Source organism: Glandiceps talaboti, chromosome 5 (assembly GCF_964340395.1).
Source record: "Glandiceps talaboti chromosome 5, keGlaTala1.1, whole genome shotgun sequence".
In the NCBI taxonomy this organism is placed as follows: Eukaryota; Metazoa; Hemichordata; class Enteropneusta; family Spengelidae; genus Glandiceps; species Glandiceps talaboti.
The window spans coordinates 10,975,319-11,002,555 of NC_135553.1; the positions used below are offsets into that span (position 1 = coordinate 10,975,319).

The following is a 27,237-nucleotide window of genomic DNA, read 5'->3' on the forward strand; positions in this document are numbered from 1 at the left end:
TGTTCGCTACCAAAAATTAAGTTCAGCCTTCCATTCAACATTTAGGGGTGCCTCACAGAGCACGATACTCTCACACAAACTATTTACACTTTACACAAATGACTGCTCATCAGGTACCGATACAAATCCACTTATCAAATATTCTGATAACTCTGCATTAGTTGACCTGTCAAATTCTGACCGTACTTATTTCGATGAAGTTGATAGGTTTGTTACTTGGTGTAAAGAAAACTACTTGGACGAAAGGTCGACTTTAGGAAGAACCCTAAAGTAGTGCCCGACCTTTTTATTGACAATGTTAAAGTTGAACAGGTGACTAAATATATATATATATATATACATATATATATATATATATATATATATATATATATATATATATATATATATATATATATATATATATATATATATATATATATATATATATATATATATAGGAACAGTCTTGGATAATAAATCAAATGTTAAGGCCAACACAGATTTCATTAACAAGAAATGTCAATCTAGAGTTTACTGTCTACAACAATTGAGGGGCCTAAAATTTTGTAAATGCCAAGGTATTACAGACATTCTATCGGAGTTTTGAGTCGGTTTAACATTTTCTTTTTTGTGCTGGTTTGGTAGTCTAGGGACTAGCTACAAGAGTGTCTTGAACAAAATTGTAAATGTGTTTAGTAAAGTATTGAGTGAAAAGTAGACTAATTTGAATGAAATGTTTACATCTCGTGTACAAAACAAAGCTGGGAAAATGGTAAATGACAAAGGCCACATTATGTCCCAACACTTTGAACTCCTGCCATCAGGGAGACGATTTCGTGTCCCTAAATTCAGAACAGTCAGAACCAAATCAAGTTTTGTGCCCACTTCAACTAAATTTTAAACCAAACTAAATAATTCTATTTCAAAGACATCTGCTCTGCATTCCAGATTGGAAGAACCGCGTTTTTTGATTGTCTTTTTTAAGTTGATGACCATTTCTGGCAAGACTTCACTCACAATTTTCTCGATTTTACTGATTTTTCTTCTTTATTAAAAAGGTTTAGGGTCGGCACCGGATTTCTAGAATGGAAGCGTTTGGGGAGTTATGTGTGATTTATTTGTTGAGAAAGGTTCAAAGACAATAAATATCGCCATAAGGTGGCACTTGCCGTTCCAGTGAGGAACGACTAGTGCCACCACGGTAGTACTCGACAATTCGATGGACCACGGCCAAGTCCGCCATTCACAATTTTCAAATCACTTGAAATAAAGCAATCTGGCAAAACTCGCCCATGTGCATTTACAATCTTGTCGCAACTAATTCTAGTAGGTAAAACCATAGACCCTCCACCCTGTCTATGGTAAAACCTAGTCGCATTCATAACTTTCATCGAGGGTAAGGTAATTTTAGTCATCAACTTCTATAAAGTCCAAAATGAAACGATAAAACATGTACATTTTGGAAATTATCCCATGTATAATGCCAGATTATAAAGTGACAAAGAGTGGTTCATCTGAGTGGATAGCTTAACCTCTTGACGATTTATAAACAATGGGAAATAGGCAGCTATCTTGATGTTCATTTTAACCTATTTTCCCGGAGAATATTTTCAGAACTGGTATCCAAATTACCAAGATCACGTTTTTCATATTTACTGATATGCCGCTTTAGTTATGGCCGGTTTTGTGGGATGTTTTGCGTGCACAATGTAAACCACAGACAAGGCATGTAAACTTCTACTTGCAAACCCGTCTATTTCAGGCTTGGCCTCTTACCACTCTTGGAGGAATTGTACTGACTCCTCCAAGACCACGTCTGACACAGTGGCCTGAAACCCATAGTCTATCGCGAGTATATTGTCTACCCTTCAAGAGACACACATTCTCTGCCAGTCACCCTTTTAAAAATACGCTTGTTAAACGTCTGCTCCTGGAGTTAAATTTGGTTCAACTCATGAGCAAAATATTTGTACGTGACTCCGGGCCCCTTTCAGACAATCCGAATTTTCACGCACGTCCCAATTCGTTTTTTTCCCGTGACAACAATTTTTCTCCTGAGCCTCCCCCTACCCTAATCTAGTTCCTGACGACCGTATTCCAATTTTACACTACATCTTTACATATTACGTATAGTCAATGTCATTACTCTCGTTGCCGATGTGTTGGCAATTATATACATGTATATATATAATATCCATAATCACAACATATTTCCTGCTCAAAGAAGAACTGTTTCAGCTTATTCCATTTCGATATAAACAGACAGAGAGTCCAGGGATAAAATACCCATGTACTACTCCTTATATTACTGGCTAGGTAATGTCAACCGTAAAATAATCCAAGCACCAGCGTCCCTAAAATCCGTGAAACAGTGTCGATATTACAGTATTTTGCTGACACTTATTACTTTCTGTAACTGGTCTATATTTGTGATATCATGGTAAATATGCTTGGAATTTATGGCCTAACAAACCAGACATTACGTAGATTTGAATATTGAAGAAAATCAAAAACAAAAACAAGGCCATGGCCATGGCCGGTCAGGTACTGATATTAGTACTTTAGACATCAGTGGGGGTCACACTTGGTCATTGAAACTATATTGACCGACCAAAATTCTAAACATCACGGATAAATAATTTCATATCGAAATGTATGTACGGAGATTCAGGTTTTTAGACCACGTGGCTTTGACATGACATCATCAGCTAAATTTGCAATACGAAAGTAACGTAAAACATGGATGTATCTAGTAGGGAGCAAAGTCCGCATGTCTGTATGGATGTTTGAAGATTTACTATCGGTATATGGGAGGCATAGAGGGAAATATTTGAATAGCGTTATTTAACGTTACATAATTCATAACTGACTACTAAACTACCGTCAAGAGGATTGTTTTTGCTTCCATTTATCTGTATTAATTTTTTTTAAAGGCAGTGATGGTGACTGCCAATGCCGGTAGTGAAAATATGGCCCGCACATTCTGAAGATTTTTGTATCATACAAGTTCAATGTTGTAGCTGAGAATGTGATTTATATTTATAACTCAGTAGAATGGGTACCGGTACTGATGCGAGGGATGTGAACCAACCTTTGTGTTGCGTGCTTTTTAATATCACCGTGTGTGTGTGTGTGTTGTTTGTTTGTTTGTTTGTAATGTAGATTCGTCGTTGATATACTGCTACTAGATCAGACCGTGGGTTATACTTCCATGATCAGAACATGACCAGACACAACTCTCCACGGCACCATTTTGGTTTTACAACTTTGATTACTTTGTTGTGAATAGCTTTTGTCAAGTTCTTGACTTTCCTGATATGACAATAAAGCAAGGGCGGTGAAATATTATTATAGTAGTCCTTCAAAAAACAAGACAATTTTGAAACTTTTAGTGGAAAATGTTAGTGAAGACACAGTTTACCCGCATAAATTAACTAACAAAAGACAAAAGAAATGTACACATGGTTCATTTTCTAGGTGTCGACCTCATGAATATGCACCAAGATTTAGAACCGAGTCAGCTTTAAATGCGTTCACACCTCCAAATCTGGTCTGGACAATATTGTCTGGGCTTAGTCACCTACTACAGAGCGGCCCTGGTGCGGACTATTTCTGCCACCTATTAATGCCTGAAAGTCAAGTGGCATATGCTGAGGTTGTGTACAACCAGCAACCCATAACATTTTAGCAATCTACAGTTCTACCTCAGTATGGCTATTAGCCATGCTAGGTAGTTACTATAATGATTAATATAATGGTTGTCTTGGTAAAAGTTGTCGACCCCCCCCCCCAAAAAAGAAAAAAAGAAAAAAAAAGATCAACAAAACATTCTATGATATTGAAAGCGCTCCTGGCATGTAATTCCATAGAACAGTTTCCTGTAGGGAATGGCAGCGATTTCATTCAAACTCAAAGACAGAGATGTTGCTAACCAACGTGAACAGCCATAAAAAATTGTATGTGAATGAGTATGACTCTGAGATCCCGCTAACGGTTTCATTGTTGTGGGTCTAACCAGAGACACTGGAGAACTTCACTGTCTATGATCTAATCGTATTGCTCAGTGTGAAAACCGTGCAAAGCGTTACTATTTTGGCGTTGTATTTTCGCACATTTTTGGTTCACAAGGGTCCAATAATTTAAGCTTGAGTTAGGAAATAGGCCTATTAAAAAAATTGTGTTGTTCCGATTAGGCAAAATAAATAAATAGGTGGGGTAGGTAGATTTATTTTTATTCATGTGCGAGTGTCTAATTCTGGTTTTCCATTTTTTCCAAATGATCCCTGTGTTATTGGCTTCTTTCCATTAGATGTACAACCATTACAGATTGGAGGAACAGTTTTATATTGTCTTTTTAAGTTGATGTCAGTTTCTGCATCCACTATGTCTCGTGAGACTTCACAATTGTTGCGATTTTGTTAGTTTTTCAAGAACACGTAAAAAAAAGTTAAGGGTCGGCAGTGAAAAACTAGGTGGGTCGGGTAACAGAAACCAAACAGTTATTTTTTAGGCCTAAGGCATAACGTAGCATATAAATCTACCCAACCTGCGCGAGCAAGATCTGCATCGGTCAATGTAATATTTACATGGTCTATTACAATTTGGTAAAGTGTACCATTGTATATGCTTGTGCGAGACGTAAAAAACATCATGCCGTCTAATTGTACGAAACGATTTAGTCACTATGGTTTTGAAGTCAGTGAGATAATGTTTGTGAAGTACCCGGTATCGTGATGTTATCGCTTGTATAGAAAAACCATCACTGAGGCAAAATCTCACTTTTATCATCATTCATTTTTTAAAGTCTTCAATCATGCCAATTAAAAATATGGATACTGCAGTCATTTATGTGACTTTTTTTCCAAAAATGTTTATCGTGCATCTCGATTATATTTTTTTTCGTCTTCGTAACATCTTTTTTTTTATTGTGCCAAAAGTAGTAGCTACCACATATAGAACAGTGGAAAAATACCGAATGAGACTCAGAAATGTAAAATCATTTACTTCAATGTCCAAATCAAATGCGGACATCAGAAAATGATGCATGCACGTTGTGATGGACTCGTGATTAGCTCTAGTCCAGATGCCAATTGGTATCTAACTAAACCATAGACAATAGAGAGGGTCCTCTCTATTTTCTATGACTAAACCAAGTTTAGTGAGTGGAGGTGTAAATGGTAACGATACTGTTTAGGAACACGGTGATAGGAACTAGACGAGATTAGCACTGACAACACACGCTCCGCGAACTCCAGCAAAGAGGCCTGGTGGGGTATATAGAGACTTGTCAGAGTTGTCGGAGCTACTGTTCATGTACATATAAGTTCCACGTATTCTCAATTTATTTCGTGCTGGATAGAAAACAGTCAGTATAGTCCTTGTGTTCTCCAGTGTATAGCCGATGGATTGGATAGTGAGAGTCATGATATGTGTGATACATTGTAGTTTATACACCAGAACTGAATTTTAGACTGATCCCGTCGGCATCTTCAGAGAAAGCATCAAGCGGGTACCACAATAAACTGAAAACGTAACGACTATAAGCATAACTATAAGTTTTAATTTACATGGAACTACGGTCATATTTGATAAGCTTATCCCCCACTTCCACATATGGTCTCATACCCCTTGGTCAGCGAAAAGCCAATCATGTTCATGTCCGGACATACGAGTTATAAATGGGGCGGTCATATGGGTTAAGTTAGGGTGGAATATAATATATGGAAAAAGTCTGATTGATACTGGCTGTGATGGGTAGTAGAGCATTTTTTAATTGTCAAAAACAGGGTTGGGGGCCGAATGATATGATTAAAAACGTCATGACTTTCTGGTATATCTTTGTTGTCATGGTGTGTTTCCAGTTGAGGATGGCTGTCTTTGACTGGCTACAACAGTAAGTGACTGATTTTGAAAGCAAAGAAAGTGGAAGAACATTGGTGTTAGTTAAAAAACTATTGTTATTAAAGATATACAAGTAAACGCAGCAAAACAATTGAGAGTCGGTACGGAAAGGAACAGATGACCACAGGAAGGTGTTCAGCTGTTCTTCATTGTTCTTTGCAATTTGACGACCGGGCGATCACATACTAGTAGTTGTCAGTGTTTTCGCTAAAGCAAAATACACGGAGATGGTTCAAAATCACTTGACTATCATTTCACTCTTATTTAAATCTACAAATATCTCATTAATATTTTCTCCCAGCTTACTTCAAACTATATGACATTTTCCATGAAAAAAAGGTGCGTATCTGGAGCAAAGAAGTGTTTCACGTTTGCGTGACATAGACATAGACTGGCAAGCGACGCCATGAATTGTGATCGAATCCCAGGGTCGGATCGGTTGTAGATCAGTGTTCATGATAATTCATTTGCGTGTTCAATTACTAAGTCATCGATGTAGGGTTATAAATTCAGTGACTACACCATCAACAAAGTTACTTCTTACTATAAATCATGTTGAAAAAGACCCTAGGAAAATGTCTAAGCAACAATGACGGGTGTTACTTTTTTGCAGTGTTTATCCAAATAGTAATCGTCGAATAACGTGACCCTGGCTGAAAACTGCGACAGTGAGTGTACCATAAATTCCCAAAACAGACTGACCAGAACAGACATATTGACACACAAAAAGTGTGCAAGTTTACATCTTGTGACAGGTTTGGTTGGGGTCACCTCCATCGGCTAATGGTCGAAATCGTCATTGTAAAATATTTTTAATTACCCTCAACTACAAATCAGCGTATCGTTGACGATCATTTCAATCGTAAGTGTTTAGAACTGATTCAGAAGTAAAACGTAGAATTATTAATGACAATGGTATGCAAAGTTTTGTTGTTTAACAATCATCAGCGATTTGGCATGTTTGCACAAACCACAGATACTTGTTAGTGCATACACTTTTGATACTTCTATTCTATAAGGTAAAGGCTAAATTTAAAAAGACATGATCCCAGTATTAACTTTTTTGTTGCGGCTATATTTCCTAAGTGAGGTGTGCCAAAGAAAGTTTTCCCATGATACGTTGCGCCAGTGCGACTTTTTGACATTGTACGTTCGATGTTCCCAATGAGTAAATGGAATTTTATCGAGAAGTCTATTCATATTTGTTTATGACAGCAAGATATTTTCAATTTTCTGTTTTTGGTCATTTTTGGGGTCAAAAACTGTCATTTGTTTTGTAAATAAAAGAATTCAAAGTAAAAATGAATGACAGCCGCAAAACTAATCGATTGAATGGGCTGACATTTGGTGTGCAGGTATGTTAGAGTATCTGGATGAAGAATTCTTCAAGAAAATTTGAAGATGACATTGATATGCAAATACGTCTAAAACGTGCTGTGTAGTATCATATTATAGCCATGTTATTTTACAATACTCGTGAGAAAGTAGAATTTATTGGTGAAGTAAAGTTGCTCATACACCTAAGAAAATTTGACTACACTTGAATACATAATGAGCAAATGAAATGATCACAACAATCACATATCTTTGTAATGTTATGACTATACAAGATCTAATACAGGGACGAATGGGGTACTTATCAAATAATGCCCTCCGGAACTCAGAAATAAATGTAGATGCGCTGTACCATGCAGTTACGATCAGCGGTTTTGAACTATGGAGGTAGGAAGGAAGGAGGTAGGAAGGATTATAGTCCTACCACCATTTCTGAACAAAATCGTTGTCCTTGAATTGGAATGGTATGCTTTTAATACAAAAGTTGCACAAACATATGTTCTTGCTTTCAAAAGTTTTAGAATTAACACCATGATTTCACCGTCGCCCATACTGAGGTTTTCCTGCATCTATTGCTATGGATTTTGTTGGTGGGACTTTGCTGTACTGTATGAACACTTGTTCAGACTCAGGCCACTAAAACACAATTGCAAAAAAAAACCGTAAAGACACGAAGTATCGTTTTGCACAACGTTCGGCTTGAAGCAGGTTTGAAGGGTAACCATGCACGACAGAGAAGATGGGTTTAGAGCCCCATTTACACCTAAAACAAAAAGCGATTCTAGTCTGTTCCTATTATAGTGGTCTGAGGTTCAGATCAAAGTGCCGCATTCATCCACAACATAAAAAATCATAGACCCTACACGACTGGCGTTTGTAAAAGTCAGTTTTAAACCATAATTACTACACCTCTTTATCTTCTCGGCAAGAACATGCAGTGCTGCAATCCAACGTGAGGACCTCTCACCAACTTTCAGATCACTTCACATTGGGAACGTTGGTGAGAGTTCTACTAATATAATTCAGACTGAGGCAAAAAATATAGCCTTTCTGAGTTGAAATCCGAGGTTTAAATCCTGATATCTGAAAATTCCCAATCAACCCAGATTACATTGAATAAAAAATAAGTCTAACAAACAATTTATGATTTTTCAGTCCCGAAACTTGCTATTATCCATACACTGTATACAAAGCTAAATACACGGTGATTGGTGTATCGCACTCCTTGACTGAGTGGGTCGGAAAAAAAATAGGTAGACTCACTTGTCATAAATCGATTTATAAATCCACAAAGGCACTGTGACAACTAAAGCAGTCCCTTTACAGACCATTTTTCTTTAGAAATAAATAGGCTAAAACAATACTGAATGACAGGCAGTCCAAGGTATGCGAAACCATAAGCGAGCGCGTACTCACGATGCTAGATTAACACACTATTTTACCTGCGCATTGAAGACGCACAGTAAAAAGACCAGTTTTCAACATTAATGCAGGAAATACAAAGCTAACAATTCAAAATTGTATAAAATGTAAGAAAACAAAAAACAGGCGACAGTCAGAGCATGCATGAACTTCGATTTACAATACCATTATTAAGTTCTTGCATTTTGGGGCTAATGAAGTCATAGAGACTAGAGTGGGCGAGTTTCATCACAGTTAGTATAATCAATGGCACCGTGATAATTCTGACTTTCACTTGAAACTGGACCAGAACAGTCTAGGTCGGACGAGTCGTCATCATCAATTCAAAGGCGACGTAACCAAATATACACCGTGAATTCATCTTAGATCGCACCGAGTTGAACAATCATGTCTGTCATTGTAGAATGTAGACCTTTACGCTGTTTGACCGACTATTGAAGTATAACCCACATAGGTGATATTTCATTGACCTACATGGAAATGCTTGTAAATACTTTTTGCAAGTAGTAGTAGCTCAGACCACTCTAGTATTTTAGTGGTCTGAGGTAGTAGTAAGAGTTTTTGCTAACGTTTACATGCTAGCGTAGTTGTACATGTACGTATACATGTCAGTTCGTATGTACATGTACATTAAATGTAGCTCTCATCATATCATACACTGTACATGTGTGTAACCCTTTTCTTTTGCACCCTCCCCCTCCGCCTTCATGTGGTCAAACACAGACAACTAACTAACTAAATAGTGTTACTGTTAGTTTTCTGTGGGTCAAACAATTAGTGTACACGCCTTGAATCACATGCAGGCGAGATAGATTTGAATATTCATTTGTTTACTGCCCGGTTATGGGGGTGAACTCATGAATATATTCTGAACTAAATGCAAATGTATTCAAATCACTTCCGACTCGCAATCTGAACTATTTTTCAGATCGAGTATAATCCGATTAGACAGGCGCTAATGGGAAAGTACAGAAACGTCCACCTCATCAGCATAAAAGTACAGAATTGAACTCAATCTGAACTATAGTACGGAAAGTGTCGTAAACTGTACTATTTTTTCTACTAGTGCAATGTGTAAAAAAATAGTGTGACCTGGTTTTCCAATCACGTGACCTACGTTTTGATCAGTGTGTCAACGAAGTGTAATACAATCTCGACTTGAAACTCAATATTAGAACAAGACCTGCCCAGACTTATCCTAGACGAAAAAACACGGCTTTTCATGGCCGAGCCATTGAGTATCATTCCTCCTGCTGTAACGATATATCGTAATGAATTTTGATTTTGTGTCACGCAGTGACTTAACATACCGGTATTTGTAACACTGAGCTTAATTTGCTGTTTTCCATTAACACATGGGCGTAGTGTTATGGTTGTTTTGCTTACAACAAGTATGTCAAATACTTAATAAATTATACATGTATGTCTATGTGTGTAATATATATATATATAAACTGTATGTATCATATATGTCACATAGACACATATATACACGCATACATACATACATACATACATACATACATACATACATACATACATACATACATACATACATACATACATATATACAGACATACATACATGAAAACGTACATGTACAAAACAGACACATACACACACAGTACATAATTCAGTATGACTGCATTTACAATGTAATTTCGTAGCAACAGACAAACCACCAAACTCAGATCCCAAACTTCTCTGTGCATACACTGTATTTCTAACGTCTAGCACACCCTGACAATGGAGCCTCATCAGTTACAGACTACCACTTTTAACGTATTTGTTGTTTTATAAATTTTCGTTAAATATACAACAGAAACAGATAATAACGTTAACATTAGCATCGGTAAAAAAACTCAAATGTAGTGCGGTATATCAACCTACAGTTTCTAACTAAATAATGCTTATAAGGGTCACTTCCAAATATATCAGATTGCAACGACTTTAATATTTTGGAAAAAAAAGTATGATTTGCTAAATCACAGTCATGTACATCTACGTCGCTACGCCTATTACTGTAAAGTAAGATCTAGAAAATAGGAGACGGGGTTACCGGATGTAGGTCACTGATAAATTGCAGTCTGCATTGAAATGAAACGTGTTAAAGTTAAAAGATGTAAGTATACTATGATTTCACTACAGCTCCCTATCCATGAATTCCTTGCGCCTTGTATCGGAAATATTCAGCTCTAGTTTTACATCCTCCCATGTCCAGGCTTGCGAATTGATGTGTTCCTTCCCTATCCTTTTCTTCTCTGCCAGTAGATCTTTATACTCACTTCTCAAGATATCCACAGACTTACTTTCGTCGTCAATATTTACCTTGTACCACATGACGGCTCGTTCACGAAAATCCTGCAGAGCAACAGCAGCCTTTAAATGTTCATCGCTGATCATTTTTGGCGAAGAGGGGCTGCTGTTCAACGCTGTTATACAAGCCTGTACAACACCAGTAATGGCGGAAACGAAAACAGACGCGGTTTTGTAGAGCTCGTATCTATTGTACTGGGCCAGTAAACTGCCAGCGCTACCAGTGCCGAGAGCACCAAGACCAATCGAGATGTACGTGACCCGTATGTTCCACCAAGCGTAGTTGTCGCTGCTTATAAAATGTGAAATGTAATGGAATCTCGCACGATCAGCTAGCTCCATAGCTAGTATCTTCAAATTCCTACGTATTGCAGTAGAATTGCCGCTAAACGCACACTCTTCGTCCTTTTGGGGTCCGTCTGGAATGTCTTCATCAGATTTTACAGCGCTGATAACCACGATAGTTATTACAAATACCAAACTCATTCGTAGAAAATTCATAGTGCTGGTGTTGTGTTGTGTTTTATTGTGAGACGCTTATTACACATTTTTGGAAGAGACGCGGTCAAAGTTCAGGGAGGTTATTTTGAGGTCATCATAGCGTGCGGTCATTTAAGGACAACCTGAAAAGAATCTGGTTAGGACCGCCATTGTTAGTTATATGTTTCTCATGGCTTCACCAAATATATATTAATTTGATTTAACGAAATATTTGAAATTTTAAAATCGACGCCCTCTGTTGCCGGTGAGAAAAAATGCAATGGCGACACCACAAGTGTTTATGTGGGCGAACATTTAATTGTGCTTGTGTTTGTTTGTTTTATTTGTTTGTTTCGTTGTGTGTGTGTGTGTGTTCACTTGCAGGGATATCGATAGCGATCCTTAGTTACCATGGTAACTGAAAGAAAAACTTTATTTAGATACAACTGTACGAGAAGATTGTCTATTATACAAGGACCAATTCATTTAGCTTTGATGGATATTTGGCTACCATGGCAACTAAAATGAGTGGAATTGAGAAATTACTTATTTGTATTTCTAATGCAAACATATATATATATATATATATATATATATATATATATATATATGTGTGTGTGTGTGTGTGTGTGTGTGTGTGTGTGTGTGTGTGTTTGTGTGTGTGTGTGTGTGTGTGTGTTTGTGTGTGTCAATGGGTCCAAGGTGTGTGACGAATCCAGTACTAGTACCATTCAAGGAATGTACTGTTACCGAGGTAAAATGAATGTCAACCCTTCAGGAGGCTAAGTAATGTTTGCATGTCGGGAACTATCCAGTCTTACCAAGTACCCTCTAATTCAGCCAAGTAATCGTAATCGAAAAACAGAACTGCAATGTTTAAGGTTATATACATATATATAACTGCTACAACTGAAATTTAATTTAATCAACTTTACAGTCAATTTTACCATCACCACCACCACCACCACCACCACCACCGTTGTTGTCGTCACCGTTATCGCAGTCATCGTCATCGACACCACCTTGATACTTAGCTATACAACTGCAAATCGCAAATTAGCAATTGATTCATGACCTCCAATAACACTGTATGCACTGAGCCGATCAATGCATACATATGGGTACAGTAAAGATCATTGGCACCTTACTCTATATTTTCAAACAAACTTACATAATACTGGATTTGATAGCAAACGGGCCAATCTTAAAAATGCATTCAGACTCTCGTATTATGTATACTTTAACCTTTGCAACATTCTATATTCAAATGATTTGATATATAGCTTACTGCCTGATCTCTACTAGCTACCCTGGCCAAACTAAAAGTCTCTCCTTCAGAGTGTATTTGTTCTTCTCTAGCGTACACTTCTATTGGCTCACCATGGGTTGGAGCTGGAGTTTCTTGCTCGTGCTTTGCTTTCAACTGGGGATTTCAAAAGTCTTCGGTTTCAACGAGACGGCTTACATTGAAGTCCCTAACCAAGGTTTACTAAGGGGTGAGCGAATCTTTGTAAACGATGACATGAACGTGCTATTCTTTGGCCGAGTACCATTCGCAGCACCACCTCTCGAAGAGCTACGATTTTCTCGTCCCGGTCCCCCGCCATCATGGGAAGGCGAGCGAGACTCGACTTACTGGGGACCAGCTTGTCCTCAAAACCTTGGTCCTATAAAGGTACATGAAGATTTTGTGAATGAAGACTGTTTATATATGAACATCCATACGCCAGAGGTAGGTTTTCCATTTATCTATAAATGCTGATATATTATGAGGACAGTATCCTTACTTATCTTCCAACGATATCCCCAGGATTGGCTTCTATCGAAACGTTAAATAAAAGGTAGGTAGACACGACATGAGTATTTTGCTGAGAGTATTCATGTAGTAATTGCTATGGATTTTGACAACAAATTAGCATCAATTGCTTACGAAAACCAAGCGTAAACAAGCCTACGACATACACAAATGGACGACTTTGGAAAACTCAGACAAGAACACCTGTGGGATATATAACAGCAACGCTAATACTCTTAAAATGACGGTATTGATATAGGATATAAGCAATCTTATGCGATTAACGAACCCAAAGTTTTTTAAGTCCCTTTCGATGCTGTATTTCTGTTGATTCGAGTATGTGTCATGTCATTATCATAACGGAATATCAAAATGTAACCGTATTGTAAAACCTTTGAAGTCTTTCAATAATGGTTTATGATATCTTAGATTACCTGCAGGGCCATGTATTTCTGGATAGTCACTGAATGTACGCGTCTGCCTATTTTCGTAATAGATTGATAACGGGAGCTAGATCAATAAGTTTGCTTCCCCGAAAGTCGACTTTCACGTCGTCAAGATTATACTAGTGGTATACAAATTTAACGTTTGAACGAACCTAATTCAAGTGCTACTGTAATGGGTCATTCAGATTATCTATGTGTAAGTCTCGGTATCTTAATACCTGCCCTTTAGTGCATTGTTCAGATGAAGGCTTTCAGAATCCCTTCTGTATATATCAACAGATAGATATCATCAACTTTGATTGCTGAAGGCCCACATGCAACGGTATTTTAGTAACACAATCTCCCATATAATCTGTGAATCATCTGATTGTTGTGATGCTCAAGAGTCAGATTCTTGTCTTGTCTTGTCTTGTCTTGTCTTACTTGTCCTGTCTTGTCTTATATTATCTTATCTTGTCGTTACGGTATCTTTCTCGCAAGGTCTCTCATTAATTAATTCAAGATCTATAAGATTCATTAATGTTATAGCCGTAGCAAATGGCCTGCCTGCCTGCCTGTCTGTCTGTCTGTCTGTCTGTCTGTCTGTCTGTTTGTCTGTCTGTCTGTCTGTCTGTCTGTCTGTCTGTCTGTCTGTCTGGTTGGATGACTGGTTGTCTGCCTGTGTCTGGTTGGCTGACTGGTTGTCTGTCTGTCTGTCTGTCTGTCTGTCTGTCTGTCTGTCTGTCTGTCTGTCTGGTTGGCTGACTGGTTGTCTGCCTGTGTCTGGTTGGCTGACTGGTTGTCTGTCTGGTTGTCTGCCTGTCTGTCTGTCTGTCTGTCTGTCTGGCTGGCTGGCTGGCTGGCTGGCTGGCTGACTGGTCGTCTGTCTGTGTCTGGTTGGCTGACTGGTTGTCTGTCTGTATGTCTGTATTTTGGTTTTCATGACATATGTGGCTACCATGACAGTTTCTTATTTTTGTTTCAAGAGTAAGCAAATTAAATATATAAATTTGTCTTAGTAATATATACAGGTACCAATTCAATCAATTGCAAGCCATCGAGGTCATTATATATGTGCTCCGAAAATACTTGCATAGTACGTGCATAGGTACGTGCGCTTTAATGCCCATGGCGCTATATATTATTTTCATTGTAAAGATTATCGTATATTATTTTTGTCTCACAGAAAACAAATGGAGAAAGCAATACCTATCCCGTTATACTCTTCATACAGGGTGGTGGTTTTCAGTTGGGGTCGACTATGGTACTTTACGGGGGGAATGTTCTGGCTGAGAAACAGGAAGTCGTTCTTGTGAATTTCAACTATCGACTTGGTGCCCTTGGTAAGCGTAATACATATAAAACCGGCAACATTGTCATTCATATACACATATTAACTCAAGTACTACATGAAATTGTTGATATATTCAATTGCATACACTCGCATATCTCGCATGATTGAAATATTTCGATCATTTTAATAACACATCATTTTCATACAGCATATATTAATTGATTTATGTCGTATCTGGTGGTATGGGCTATATTGATGTCCCATAGCGACCTCAATATATGTACATAGGGTGCACTATTTGCGTTTAATTTTCCGTAGCATAGAAGTCTTATCGGGGATCGGTTCTGACAATGAAAAGAATATGTGTGAGAATGTGATGTGTTATACTCGTAAAAAACAATGCCTGGCTTGATAGACATGACATTACCCCTCGTGCTGACACATACATACCAACTATTTCCCGGGGATTTTAGTCCCGAGGAATAGTTGCTACATAAAAGTCCTCTGGGTTATACACTTCTATTAGTGATAAAACATCTATCTTCACCTAGGTTACCTGTCGACCGAAGATGAAGCAGCCTATGGTAACTGGGGTATGTGGGATCAAGTTGCAGCTATGCAATGGGTCAAAGAAAATATTGTTCTGTTTAATGGCGACCCCAATTCTATTACTATATATGGTCACAGTGCTGGAGCCGCGAGTGTTGGATTCCATCTGATGTCACCACAGTCTCAAGGTATTGTAATGTTTTATCATTCTTACCAATGTAACAGAACACTTCAGGAAATTAATTAGTCTAGACAATGTATATGATTATAGCAAAGTTTCATAAATTCTAGTTGTCAGTACTAGGACAATACAATGTACACATGTGTTACAGTACACTGCCAGATGATTAGACTGGAACTTTGTTGATAGAGACGGTGATAATAATGTGATTCAAAGGCCTAGCAAAAAATATGTTTTAATTTCTAATTTTTACCGTTTATATATATATATATATATATATATATATATATATATATATATATATATATATATATATATATATATAGTTTTGGTAGTACTGGAACTCTTTCTTGGTTGTAACTCGGAGTTTCACGCTTAGTGCGATCATCAGACAATTCAAAGAATTGTCTGATGATCGCACTATGCGTGAAACTCCGAGTTACAACCAAGAAAGAGTTCCAGTACTACCAAAACTATTACGCTCTGCCACTGCGGTATAGAGCACTGTCTTAGCATATATATATATATATATATATATATATATATATATATATATATATATATATATATATATATATATATATATATATATATATATATATTTCTGTGTGTAGCCAAAACAAAACACGTTGTGTGAAATGTAGATTGATACTCGGCGAGTATCAATCTGCTAAGACAGTGCTCTATACCGCAGTGGCAGAGCGCAATAATAATTTTGGTACTTCTGGACCCCTTTCTTGGTTGTAACTCGGAGTTTCACGCATAGTATATATATATATATATATATATATATATATATATATATATATATATATATATATATATATATATATATATATATATATATATATATATATATATATATATATATATATATATACACACACACACAATACACAAGTTATGGTACGGAGCCGTTACTCAGAGTTTCACGCTTGAATGCGATCTTCGGACGACTAAATTTTAACGGAAATTCATCACTTGAATTTCCATTAAAATTTAGTCGTCCGAAGATCTCATTCAAGCGTGAAACTCTGAGTAACGGCTCCGTACCATAACTTGTGTATTTTGTGTAAATACAGCTCTACTTCGCAGTATTGAGCGCTTTTCCTTCAGTTTATGATTTACCTCTTACACTGAATTAGTATATATATATATATATATATATATATATATATATATATATATATATATATATATATATATATATATATATATATATATATATATATATATATATATATATATATATATATATATATATATATGTGTGTGTCTGTGTGTGTGTCTGTGTGTGTCTGTGTGTGTGTGTGTCTGTGTGTGTGTGTGTGTGTGTATGTGGTTTTGTTACCACTCGTCGTCGACTCGTAGTGACAAGACCTGATCCATATGTCACTTGTCTCCAAGGCTGGTCAAATGATAAATTATATATAGAGAGTGTTATTTGTGTTTGGGCCCGTGGTTCCAATTGACAAGCCACGGAAATCAGACTCTATATTGTATTTTTCTATCATTCCGAAACAAGGTCTTTGTTAACATTTCAAAAAACCATTGTATGCACTTATTTGAGTATACGTATATGTGCCGCCCTTTGTGTGCGTTTTCTAGCCCTTTGACAGTCGTCCCCGGGCCTAGGTCACAGCAATCAGGTTATCTGTCAGTATAACTTATCCGTACAGAAACACAGACAAAGAAAAGGACAAACAAGCTTAGTCAATGTATAAAAAAATAGTGTGACCTGGTTTTCCAATCACGTGACCTTCTTGTTGTTAACCTTACGTTTTGATCAGTGTGTCAAAGAAGTGTAATACAATCTCGACTTGAAACTCAATATTAGAACAATATCTGCCCAGACTTATCCTAGACGAAACAACTCGACTTTTCATGGCCGAGCCATTGCGTATCATTCCTCCTGCTGTAACGATATATCTAATGAAATTTTTACTTCGAAGTCACGCAGTGACTAAACATACCGGTATTTGTAACACTGAGCTTAATTTGCTGTTTTACATTAACATTTGGGCGTAGCCTTATGGCTGTTTTGCTTACAACAAATATGTCAAATACTTAATAAATTATATATGCATGTCTGTGTGTGTGTGTGTGTGTGTAATATATATGTATATATATTTGTTAGTTCAAGAACTCTTTCCTGGTTATAACTCAGAGTTTCACGCATAGTGCGATCATCAGACAACAGTTGTCTGTTGTCTGATGATTGCACAATGCGTGAAACTCCGAGTTACAACCGAGAAAGAGTTCCAGAACGACCAAAACTATTGCGCTCTGCCACTGTGGTATAGAGCACTGTCTTAGCAGATTGATACTCACCGAGTTATATATATATATATTTGCGAGACTTCACAATTTTCGCGATTCTGTTGGGGTTTATGTTTCTTGAATACGTTAAAAAATGGGTCGGCGTGGGAAACTAGGTGAAATCGGGTAACCGGAACCAAACTATTTTTTTATTAGGTCCAAAATAACGAGTCTGCAGTTCCTTTTACTTGATTTGGGGTTAAGTTATACGAATAAAAACAACAGATTTCACATATAATACGGTTGCAGTGACTTAGACTTCTTTCAGCTAGCAAGTAGTAAAAGTATAAAACGAATGGTGAAAGATACCTACAAGTTAAAGACTGTGTTCTTGAAATTTCTTTTCAGGATTGTTTCATAAAGCCATTCTTGAGAGTGGGTCACCACTAAACAGATGGGCAGTCAAGTTGCCACCTCACAGTCCAAAAGATATAGCCCAAGAATTAGCAGTTAGTATGGATTGTCCAACATCTCCATCATCTGCACTGGTTGACTGTCTTCGCACTAAAGACGCATACAACCTAACGTATATGGCTGCACCATTGGTAGGTTAAAGGGAAACAAAAGCACGATTTCTGAATTTCTACCTTGCTGAACAATTCTAGAATGTTGGCATACGGTGCGTGTTATTTTCTCTATCTTTCACTCCCTCCCTCTCTCCCTTCCTCCCTGACTAATTGCAGATATCATGAAGACATCAAAACATTGGCGCTAGCGTGTCTCCACCTAGTTGCAGTACTTTTAAATGGTTTATTTTACAATAGAAAAAATGTAGCAAGAACATTGTTATCTATCTAATAACTTGCTATCTGCACTTAGAATATGCTCTTTGTTATTGCTCTGTGAGTGGTCGTCGGAAACAGAGCCAGTGAACGTACAGTAATTTGAAACAGACGGTATAAGAAATCTAAACAAGGGTTATATATGTTGCTTTGCTTTTTCTGATTGAAATTCAGAAAGGCACGGGAAGTGCAATTCATAGTATGTTATGTCTTGTCTTACATTTTCAAATTATAATAACTTGCACAACGTAAGCAGGGTTTATTTATTTATTTATTTAAGTATTGTTTATTTGTTTTAAAATGTATTTATTTATTTAATTGTTACTTAAAACATCTGCTATTACCGTAAAAATGCTTGTATAATTTTCTAAATAGATAGACTATGATGAAGAAGCTTGGTTACCAACAGTGGATGGACCAGGAAACTTTTTGCCCGAAGATCCGTTTGTGATGATGAAGAATGGAAACTATTACAAAGTTCCAGTAATGGCTGGCTATACGAGTAGTGAATGGGTGCAGGTTTCAGTTGGTACGTCAGAAGGGATTGTTGGGGGTGGGGGAGGGGTGTAAAAAGTCCACATGTCACTTCAAATATATATATGTAAGCTTCAAAGATATCTCGGGATTGTCGCTATGACTTATGCAGTCGTGGGGACTCGGGTTCTAATTAAGCAGGCCATGAGACTTATGTTCAATCAATACAATATAATTTAAATCTAAATAAATAAATAATATCAATAATTAATTGCAAGTTAAAGAAAGTGTAAACAAACTACTGAAATTACTCGAATAGTGTGAAGAATTTGTATGCGAATTATAAAGTATTGATACAAAATGTCACTTCTATAATAATCTATTACACCAAAAGTAAACGAAAGAGTTCGACAAAACAAAATGAAGAAGTTCATTCAAGATGGCTGTCGCGAATCGCGTTAATTTATGCACAGACGAATAAGTAACTAGTAAATCCTTGTGGTATAGTCCTAATCGAATATCAAACAGAATTATACCCGAATGTACTTGAAATTGTTAGAAGTCAGTACGCGTGAAACAGCTTTCAGCAACAAGCAACATGACAATTCGAACGGGAACAATGAGATAAGGTACGACAATTCTTCAATGAAGTTCAATACAATATGAGTTACACGCCTACAGCAAGAAGTTAACAAAGATGAAAATCCTACGTACAGACGATAATGTCACGCACACACAATGGACAACCATAAAACACTACGAGAACGAATAGTCGACGGAGTCTTGCACATTACATTGCACCAACACTCAGTAGTGGTTTCAAGTTCCTAACAGTCTTGAATACTCCAGTCCCTGCATTAGTGTTCTACCGTTTCCCATGTACAATACAGTTGAGTCGTTGAATGAGTAAATTGGAAATATAAAGTTTTGTAGAGACTCGCGGTTACACTACGACGGTTCCTGTGCCGACGATGTCTTCGAGAGACTCGGTTACATTACGACGGTTCCTATTCGGACCACGTCTCCCTGGCCAGCTTCTTCCCACGGACTTGTTTTCAGCTGATGGACAACTTCATACCAGGTGGTACTCGCTTACGTTACGATGGTTCCTGTGTGGACCATGCCTTCAGCTTCCTCCTTAGGAATTGTATTTAGCTGGTGGACGACTTTATACCATTACTACAGCAACATTAATATTGACCATGGTGTATACAAAACTCTCGCGTACTTACGACATAGAGCAACTGTCGACAAACTGCTTACATTTACCACTATTTGAGGTTGATGTATATTACGGGACCATTGTAAAGTGACTGACTGCCGACGTGGAAGTGACACGTACAACACAGTACATCCTAAAGTTATAGACCCACAAGGAACTCATACATGTGGACAGCTCGCAACTGATAGGTTGATAATATAAATAAGAATGCATAAATGAAAATAAAGAAAACAAAGGCATAGAAATAAACAAGCTGTGGGGGCGTCCTATACATCACGGCTACATATACATCAATCTGATTAAAATCCGATGTGGTGAAAGCGGCTGGATGTCCTTATTTACCTCTATTCATCGTGTTGTGACGTTTGTTTTGTTCGGGGTGATTGCCGTGGGAAGGCGGCGATCACTCCGAACAAAACAAACGCCACAACACGATGAATAGAGGTAAATAAGGACATCTAGCCACTTTCACCACATCGGATTTTAATCAGATTGCATATACATATATATCATAATTATTAACCAGACGGCTAAAGATCAAAACATAAACATATATACTCGGTCAGTATGTTAAGCTATGTATATCCAATATTTATATCCGATTGATTCCCACAGATTTTACCAAGAACGAGCAAAGTTGAACAAAAAATATGGAATTTATATACCCTTGCCATTCTACGTCACGAGAACGCGCGTCTATGTGTCAGGTCATCGCATTTATACGTCACTGGTTCTGTTGTGTTCTCAATATGAGTCAGGACTCTAAACATTGTCGTTACTTTCCTCGTCGATTTCCCGTTGATATTATTGTCGCTGGTATAATTATGTTATTCCCCAATATTTGTCTTTTATTCAGCCGGAAAATAGTCGTGTGACGTAAGAGGAGTATTTCCCTTAGCTGAACGAACAAAAGTATTGGGGATTATATTATAGCATTACCAATTCCAGTGAATTTTGTGACGTCATCGCTGTACATTATTACTGATAATGTACTCCGTTATTGGGCATCGCGGCCCGGAACGAGCATAACAATACAAGCTTATGTACGTACGTGTGTCGCTATGATTAGTATTCAGCTTCCGGGCCGAACATGGCAGACGATGTTCAGCGCTATGTATATTATACGTTGTTTTGCGTTTCTCGGTCTACAAATTCACTGGAATTGGCAAAACTATAAAATAATAACAATAATGTATGCCCTCCCAGTCCATAATGGACTCAAGCAAACTTTGCACTCCATAATGGGCTCGGCTGTCGCCTCGCCCATTATGTAACTCATTTTTATTTTCACCAAAAAGAATGACAGAACTTAGACTGGGAAAGTGTACATGACAAAAATATAATTTAGTATTGCATGGTCACCCTCCCTCCTGTCGTTCAAAGTTTGCTTTCGTCCATTATGGGCTGGGAGGGCGTACATTATTGTTTAAATAATATGTAAGACTCAATATGATTGCGATGATACATTACATCATGTTGCTCTAGTAGTGTATTGTGTTTGTTGCAAGCCTATGTTTGATTCCATTGTTATTACTCCATAGCGGGAATTACCGATCCCAATGCTGGTATGACTAGGGAAGAATTTCGTCAGAAGATAACGTATAAAGTATTGAGTAGGAAATTCGACAGTTGTAGTCAGGTTAAATATGAGGACATTATTAATGCTATGGAGTTTTTCCACACTCCGTGGAATGATCCAGAACATCCAATACTACTACGGGATAGCTACATTAAGGTCAGCATATAACCTTATTATCTGATAAAAATCTGATGTTGTGAAAGAGATTTTAATTGAAATCATTGGTGCCCGGCATGCATGCATGCATGTATGTATGTATGTATGTATGTATGTATGTATGTATGTATGTATGTGTGTGTGTGTGTGTGTGTGTGTGCGTGCGTGCGTGCGTGTGTGCGTGCGTGCGTGCATGCGTGCATGCATGCATGCATGCATGCATGTATGTATGTATGTATGTGTGTGTGTGTGTGTGTGTGTGTGTGTAAATAGTGTGTATGTGTGTGTCTGTGTGGATGGATGGGTGTGTGTGAGTATGTACGTATGTATGTATGTATGTATGTATGTATGTATGTATGTCTGAAAATAGTGTGTATGTGTGTGTCTGTGTGGATGGATTGGTGGGTGGATGTGTATGTGTAAGTATGTACGTACGTACGTACACATGTATGTATATATTTACACACACACAAACACACACACACACACACACACACACACACACATATATATATATATATATATATATATATATATATATATATATATATATATATATATATATATATATATATATATAAATATAACTCGGTGAGTTTCAATCTGTTAAGACAGTGCTCTATACCGCAGTGGCAGAGCGTAATAGTTTTGGTAGTACTGTAACGACGAGTTCCAGTACTACCAAATATATATATATATATATATATATATATATATATATATATATATATATATATATATATATATATATATATATATATATATATATGCATGTATCATAAATAATATCACATAATGGTATTATTAAAGTGTCTTGAAACTTCATGACGGTAAAAAACGACGAGCAATGCGTTTCCATGTTTTAATGCATGAAATATAAACTACCATGTGGATTATGCATATGGCTTGGCCACACAAAGGAGTAATGATCGAGAATCTGTGCAGTGAAAATGTTATACAAAAAGAAGGTGGCTGATTATATCGTTTACACGTGAACACAACTGATATAATTATATCAGTAACACAAAGTTGTTAATAGAAATGATGAAATACAAATGAAGTCATAAAATGTCTTAACGTGTATATTAATTATGAAACATTGAAATATTGATTAACCAATAAAAGCTTATATATATATATTGCGTCGGAAATAGTAATGTAAGTGAGGCTAAGTGGAATAATTATATCAGAGTGTAATCACAGTACCTGTAATATTGAACCTTGTCGTATCTCTATTTTATATACCAGCTCGAGTCGGATGAGCTTTTTGCATCGGGAATTCACTACTTTCTCATGCATATGTTGGGGGACAGTGAAACACCAAAGTATATGTACGAGTTTGATTTCGAGTCGAAAAGTGCACCGTATGCTGATTATGTAGGTATGTAATGTTGCAAGATGGCGACAGATAAAAAAGAAACATTTCAAGTTATTTTAATTTGGTTTGTGGTGCAATGTAAGCAAATGAAAGTGTAACAAGAGCTAAAGAATAACGCACACACATCCATACATCCATACATACATACATACATACATACATACAATCCTAACATCCATCCATCCGTACATATATACATTACATACACCCATCCACTCTCTCTCTCTCTCTCTCTCTCTCTCTCTCTCTCTCTCTCTCTCTCTCTCTCTCTCTCTCTCTCTCTCTCTCTCTCTCTCTCTCTCTCTCTCTCTCTCTCTCTCTCTCTCTCTCCCTCCCTCCCTCCCTCCCTCCCTCCCTCCCTCCCTCCCTCCCTCCCTCCCTCCCTCCCTCCCTCTCTCTCTCTCTCTCTCTCTCTCTCTCTCTCTCTCTCTCTCTCTCTCTCTCTCTCTCTCTCTCTCTCTCTCTCTCTCTCTTCAATATACATACATTTTTCTTGGAGTATGGGTGTATGAGAAAACAATGACAAACGACACTTGAAATTAAGATAGCTTGATGTCCGAATGAAAGTTGTTTCTTTAAGTTATCTTTTTCCCCTAGAACGGCTATTGATTCGCTGTATTAATACTAAGATTTTTAAGTTAAAGTATTCCCAAGAAAGGTATCCTGTTTTCTTTTTTATCAGCCGTTCCACATGTCGAAGACCTGTTCTTTGTTTTCGGGAGGCCCTATAAATTTGACGACCCACCTGAGCTACATTTACCCCTACCCCCGGGAAGGGACCGACCAACAGGACGAAACTTCACAGAAGAAGACGCAACAATAAGTGATGTTATGATGTCACTTTGGGGCAACTTTGCCAAATATGGGTGAGTTTCAAATATTTCGTATGCTGTTTAAATATGAATACCTTTATTATACCCCGTTCCTCTGTGATGGAAGACAGTGATATCGACTACACCATGGCTGTATCTCCTGATACATCCATGATTATACTATACGCAAGCCAAGTTGGACGTTATTTTCCCAATTTTCAGCATAAATTATGCTTACGCGGGAAATTACTATAATTCCAGAACATGTCTTCATTCAGCCGGAAAACACCGAATCTCCCTTTTTGTACTTTCAAACGCAATTTCAGTGATGGTGTGCTTCGGGGAAAAATTGCTTTGTGGAAGGAGGAAGGGGGCAATTCTTCTTTTATTTATGCTAATTTGTTTTCCATTTCAGTGATCCAACCCCGGAGGGTCATTTACTTCCTGGAGTGGATGGACGATGGACTAATTACAGTGCTTCTGATAAAGGCGTATTCCACATCAACACAGAGAGCAAAATGAGGCACGATTTTGACTTTCATATTGTCAACTACTGGTATGACTACGATCCAAAGGTTGAACAATCTGCTTCCAATCTTTGTTGCGATTGTGTAGAACAGGTTGACCCGACTCATGAAGAACCAAACGACATTGTTGATTCGGCCGTGACACATCGATATGACCCGATGGTAATTTTGGTACTGGCTTTTGCGGTAGTGAATATGCTGTGAAATGCAACTTTGCAGCACCCAAACTGTGACACGTGCACGTGGCTTTATCAACAAATGACGAAAACAGCAAAGTCAAACGATGCAATGTAGTAGTGCTAGTAACATTTTTGTTTGAGTCGCGACTTCAGTGTCAGGTTGCAATTGTAATTGCCAACTCACCACAACAAAAATCCGATATTGAGAAAAAAAGTTATTCTTTTTCTTGCTGTGACGACAAGATAGACAAATTGTATATAAAAATGAAACCCTAAAATAACATTGGCTGGTGATGTAGACTTATTTCCAGACTTTGATTAGATTTAGCACCAATTTGTTGACGTATGAAATCGTTTCGATATATGTAGCACAATCTACCGTTGTAATGGTCAACCCAAAAACACAATTGTATTACAGAACAATCTATATAGGGAAAGAGGGGGGGGGGGGGGTGAATTATAAAAAAATTCTTTAGGAATTTCCCATAACCATCGTGACATGCAAATCGATCCGATGTTTAATAATGTTAACACCCGGTGTGAACACCTCCAAAATACACTGATTAGCTGATACGACCGAGATTAGACTTTATAAACACAAACGTTGCGATAGTCTACGGCAACGCAACATCATTATATATAATTGAGCCAACTGTCGATTTGTTACCTTTGAAAACGCCACTCAATGAGAACCAAGGACTTAGATGTCTCTTCACGAGTATATAGTAATTGTCTAAGTGAAACTGCAACATTGTATCACCAAAGTTGTAATCAATCAAGGTTAGACTAAACACTTTCAATACCAGAAAAAGCTGATGTTATCTTTGACAAAGAACACAATTTTTGAGGCGTTATTTACAACACTGTCGCCAACAAATAGCAACACTTTTCTTCCCGATGTGGGACAAAATTTGAAACGAAATCTTCAATACATTCAATATAGATTTAAGAATAACAGAGATATGTCTTCATGTAAATGTCAATTTCATTTTATCAACCAAGACAAATATAACAAAAATGAAAGAGTTTAATACTGATGTTGCTCTAAAATACGATGGTATCACTACTGGCACTGCCACATCAACCTTGTTTCATATCCAACTGTTTGTGGTGCGATTTATATTCACTCGTTGTTGGCATTTTTGATTATTTTGTGTGCAGGTGGAAATGTGTAAAAAGCAGTTAACTGTATGTATTGTAAAGGGTTTATGTCTGACATAGAATGGTTGTCAACAATAACGACACACCAGCACCACTATAACATACACTGATTTATAAATGAAGCTATATTTGCTCTCCCCAAGAACAAAATGTTGTCTGTAACATATCTAATAAAACCGTAGTGTAAAACTAACAAGTTAGTCTAAAGAATATATACAGTATACAGTCCGGTCCACATCTTCAACTGTGGTCAGACAGCTTAACTGGTCACCACATTCTGCATAACCACTACAAAAACACATTGATGCCAAGCCACTAGATTTATCAACACCTCGGTCACCATCCACAGCTAGTGAACAACTAAGATTGTCACCCAGGGCAGACAATAATACCACATCTAGAATGAAACGGATACTGAAGCCCACAAAACTGATCTGATATTGACTTTACATTAACAAAATGTTACTAAAAATCTCTCAAATCTCAAAATCGCTAAATTTTTTAAACAATTGCTCTTTTCAAAATATCTAAGTTCTACTAAGTTGCACTAAAAACTTGGCGTTCATGACTGATTTTAGGTGTGGTAAAATTACAATGTTAAAAAATCTCAGTATAGGTATACTATCGTTAAACATATAACAGCATACAAGTTACCAAATGAATGTGCTTTTATCATTTTCTTTTTGCAATCGGTCATCTTTTGCTATCTTAATTATAAAATCTACATTTAGCCTGTCAATAGTTCATGTTAATGACATAATCAAATATTATTTTCACTAGCTTCACACACACACACACACACACACACACACACACACGTAATTCGAAAAAGGTGCACATCAGTTTCAGAGCACGTATCTGCCTACAACAACACGAACGCTTGAAAAATCGCCATGAAATATCACCACCCCACCTCCTTATTGAGGATCTATAAATGAAATTGGTGAAAGAAAATCGGAATTAGTTTA

General features: G+C 37.2%; 1 protein-coding gene across 1 annotated transcript; it reads left to right on the top strand.

Moving 5' to 3' along the window:
- The first annotated feature begins 12,817 nt into the window (after positions 1 to 12,817).
- On the top strand, positions 12,818 to 26,329 carry LOC144435347 (fatty acyl-CoA hydrolase precursor, medium chain-like). Its single transcript, XM_078123942.1, has 10 exons — positions 12,818 to 13,168; positions 14,843 to 14,999; positions 15,502 to 15,687; positions 18,348 to 18,544; positions 19,157 to 19,310; positions 22,019 to 22,212; positions 23,461 to 23,593; positions 24,273 to 24,456; positions 24,818 to 25,091; positions 26,270 to 26,329. The coding sequence occupies exons 1-10, from the start codon at positions 12,818 to 12,820 to the stop codon at positions 26,327 to 26,329; spliced, it is 1,890 nt and encodes a 629-aa protein (XP_077980068.1).
- The last annotated feature ends 908 nt before the right edge of the window (positions 26,330 to 27,237 follow it).

Coding starts and splice junctions, on each gene's coding strand:
- LOC144435347 (XM_078123942.1), top strand. CDS start 12,818: ATGGGTTGGAGCTGGAGTTTCTTGCTCGTGCTTTGCTTTCAACTGGGG. Junction 15,000..15,501: donor CTATCGACTTGGTGCCCTTG/GTAAGCGTAATA, acceptor ATCTTCACCTAG/GTTACCTGTCGACCGAAGAT. Junction 23,594..24,272: donor ACCGTATGCTGATTATGTAG/GTATGTAATGTT, acceptor CTTTTTTATCAG/CCGTTCCACATGTCGAAGAC.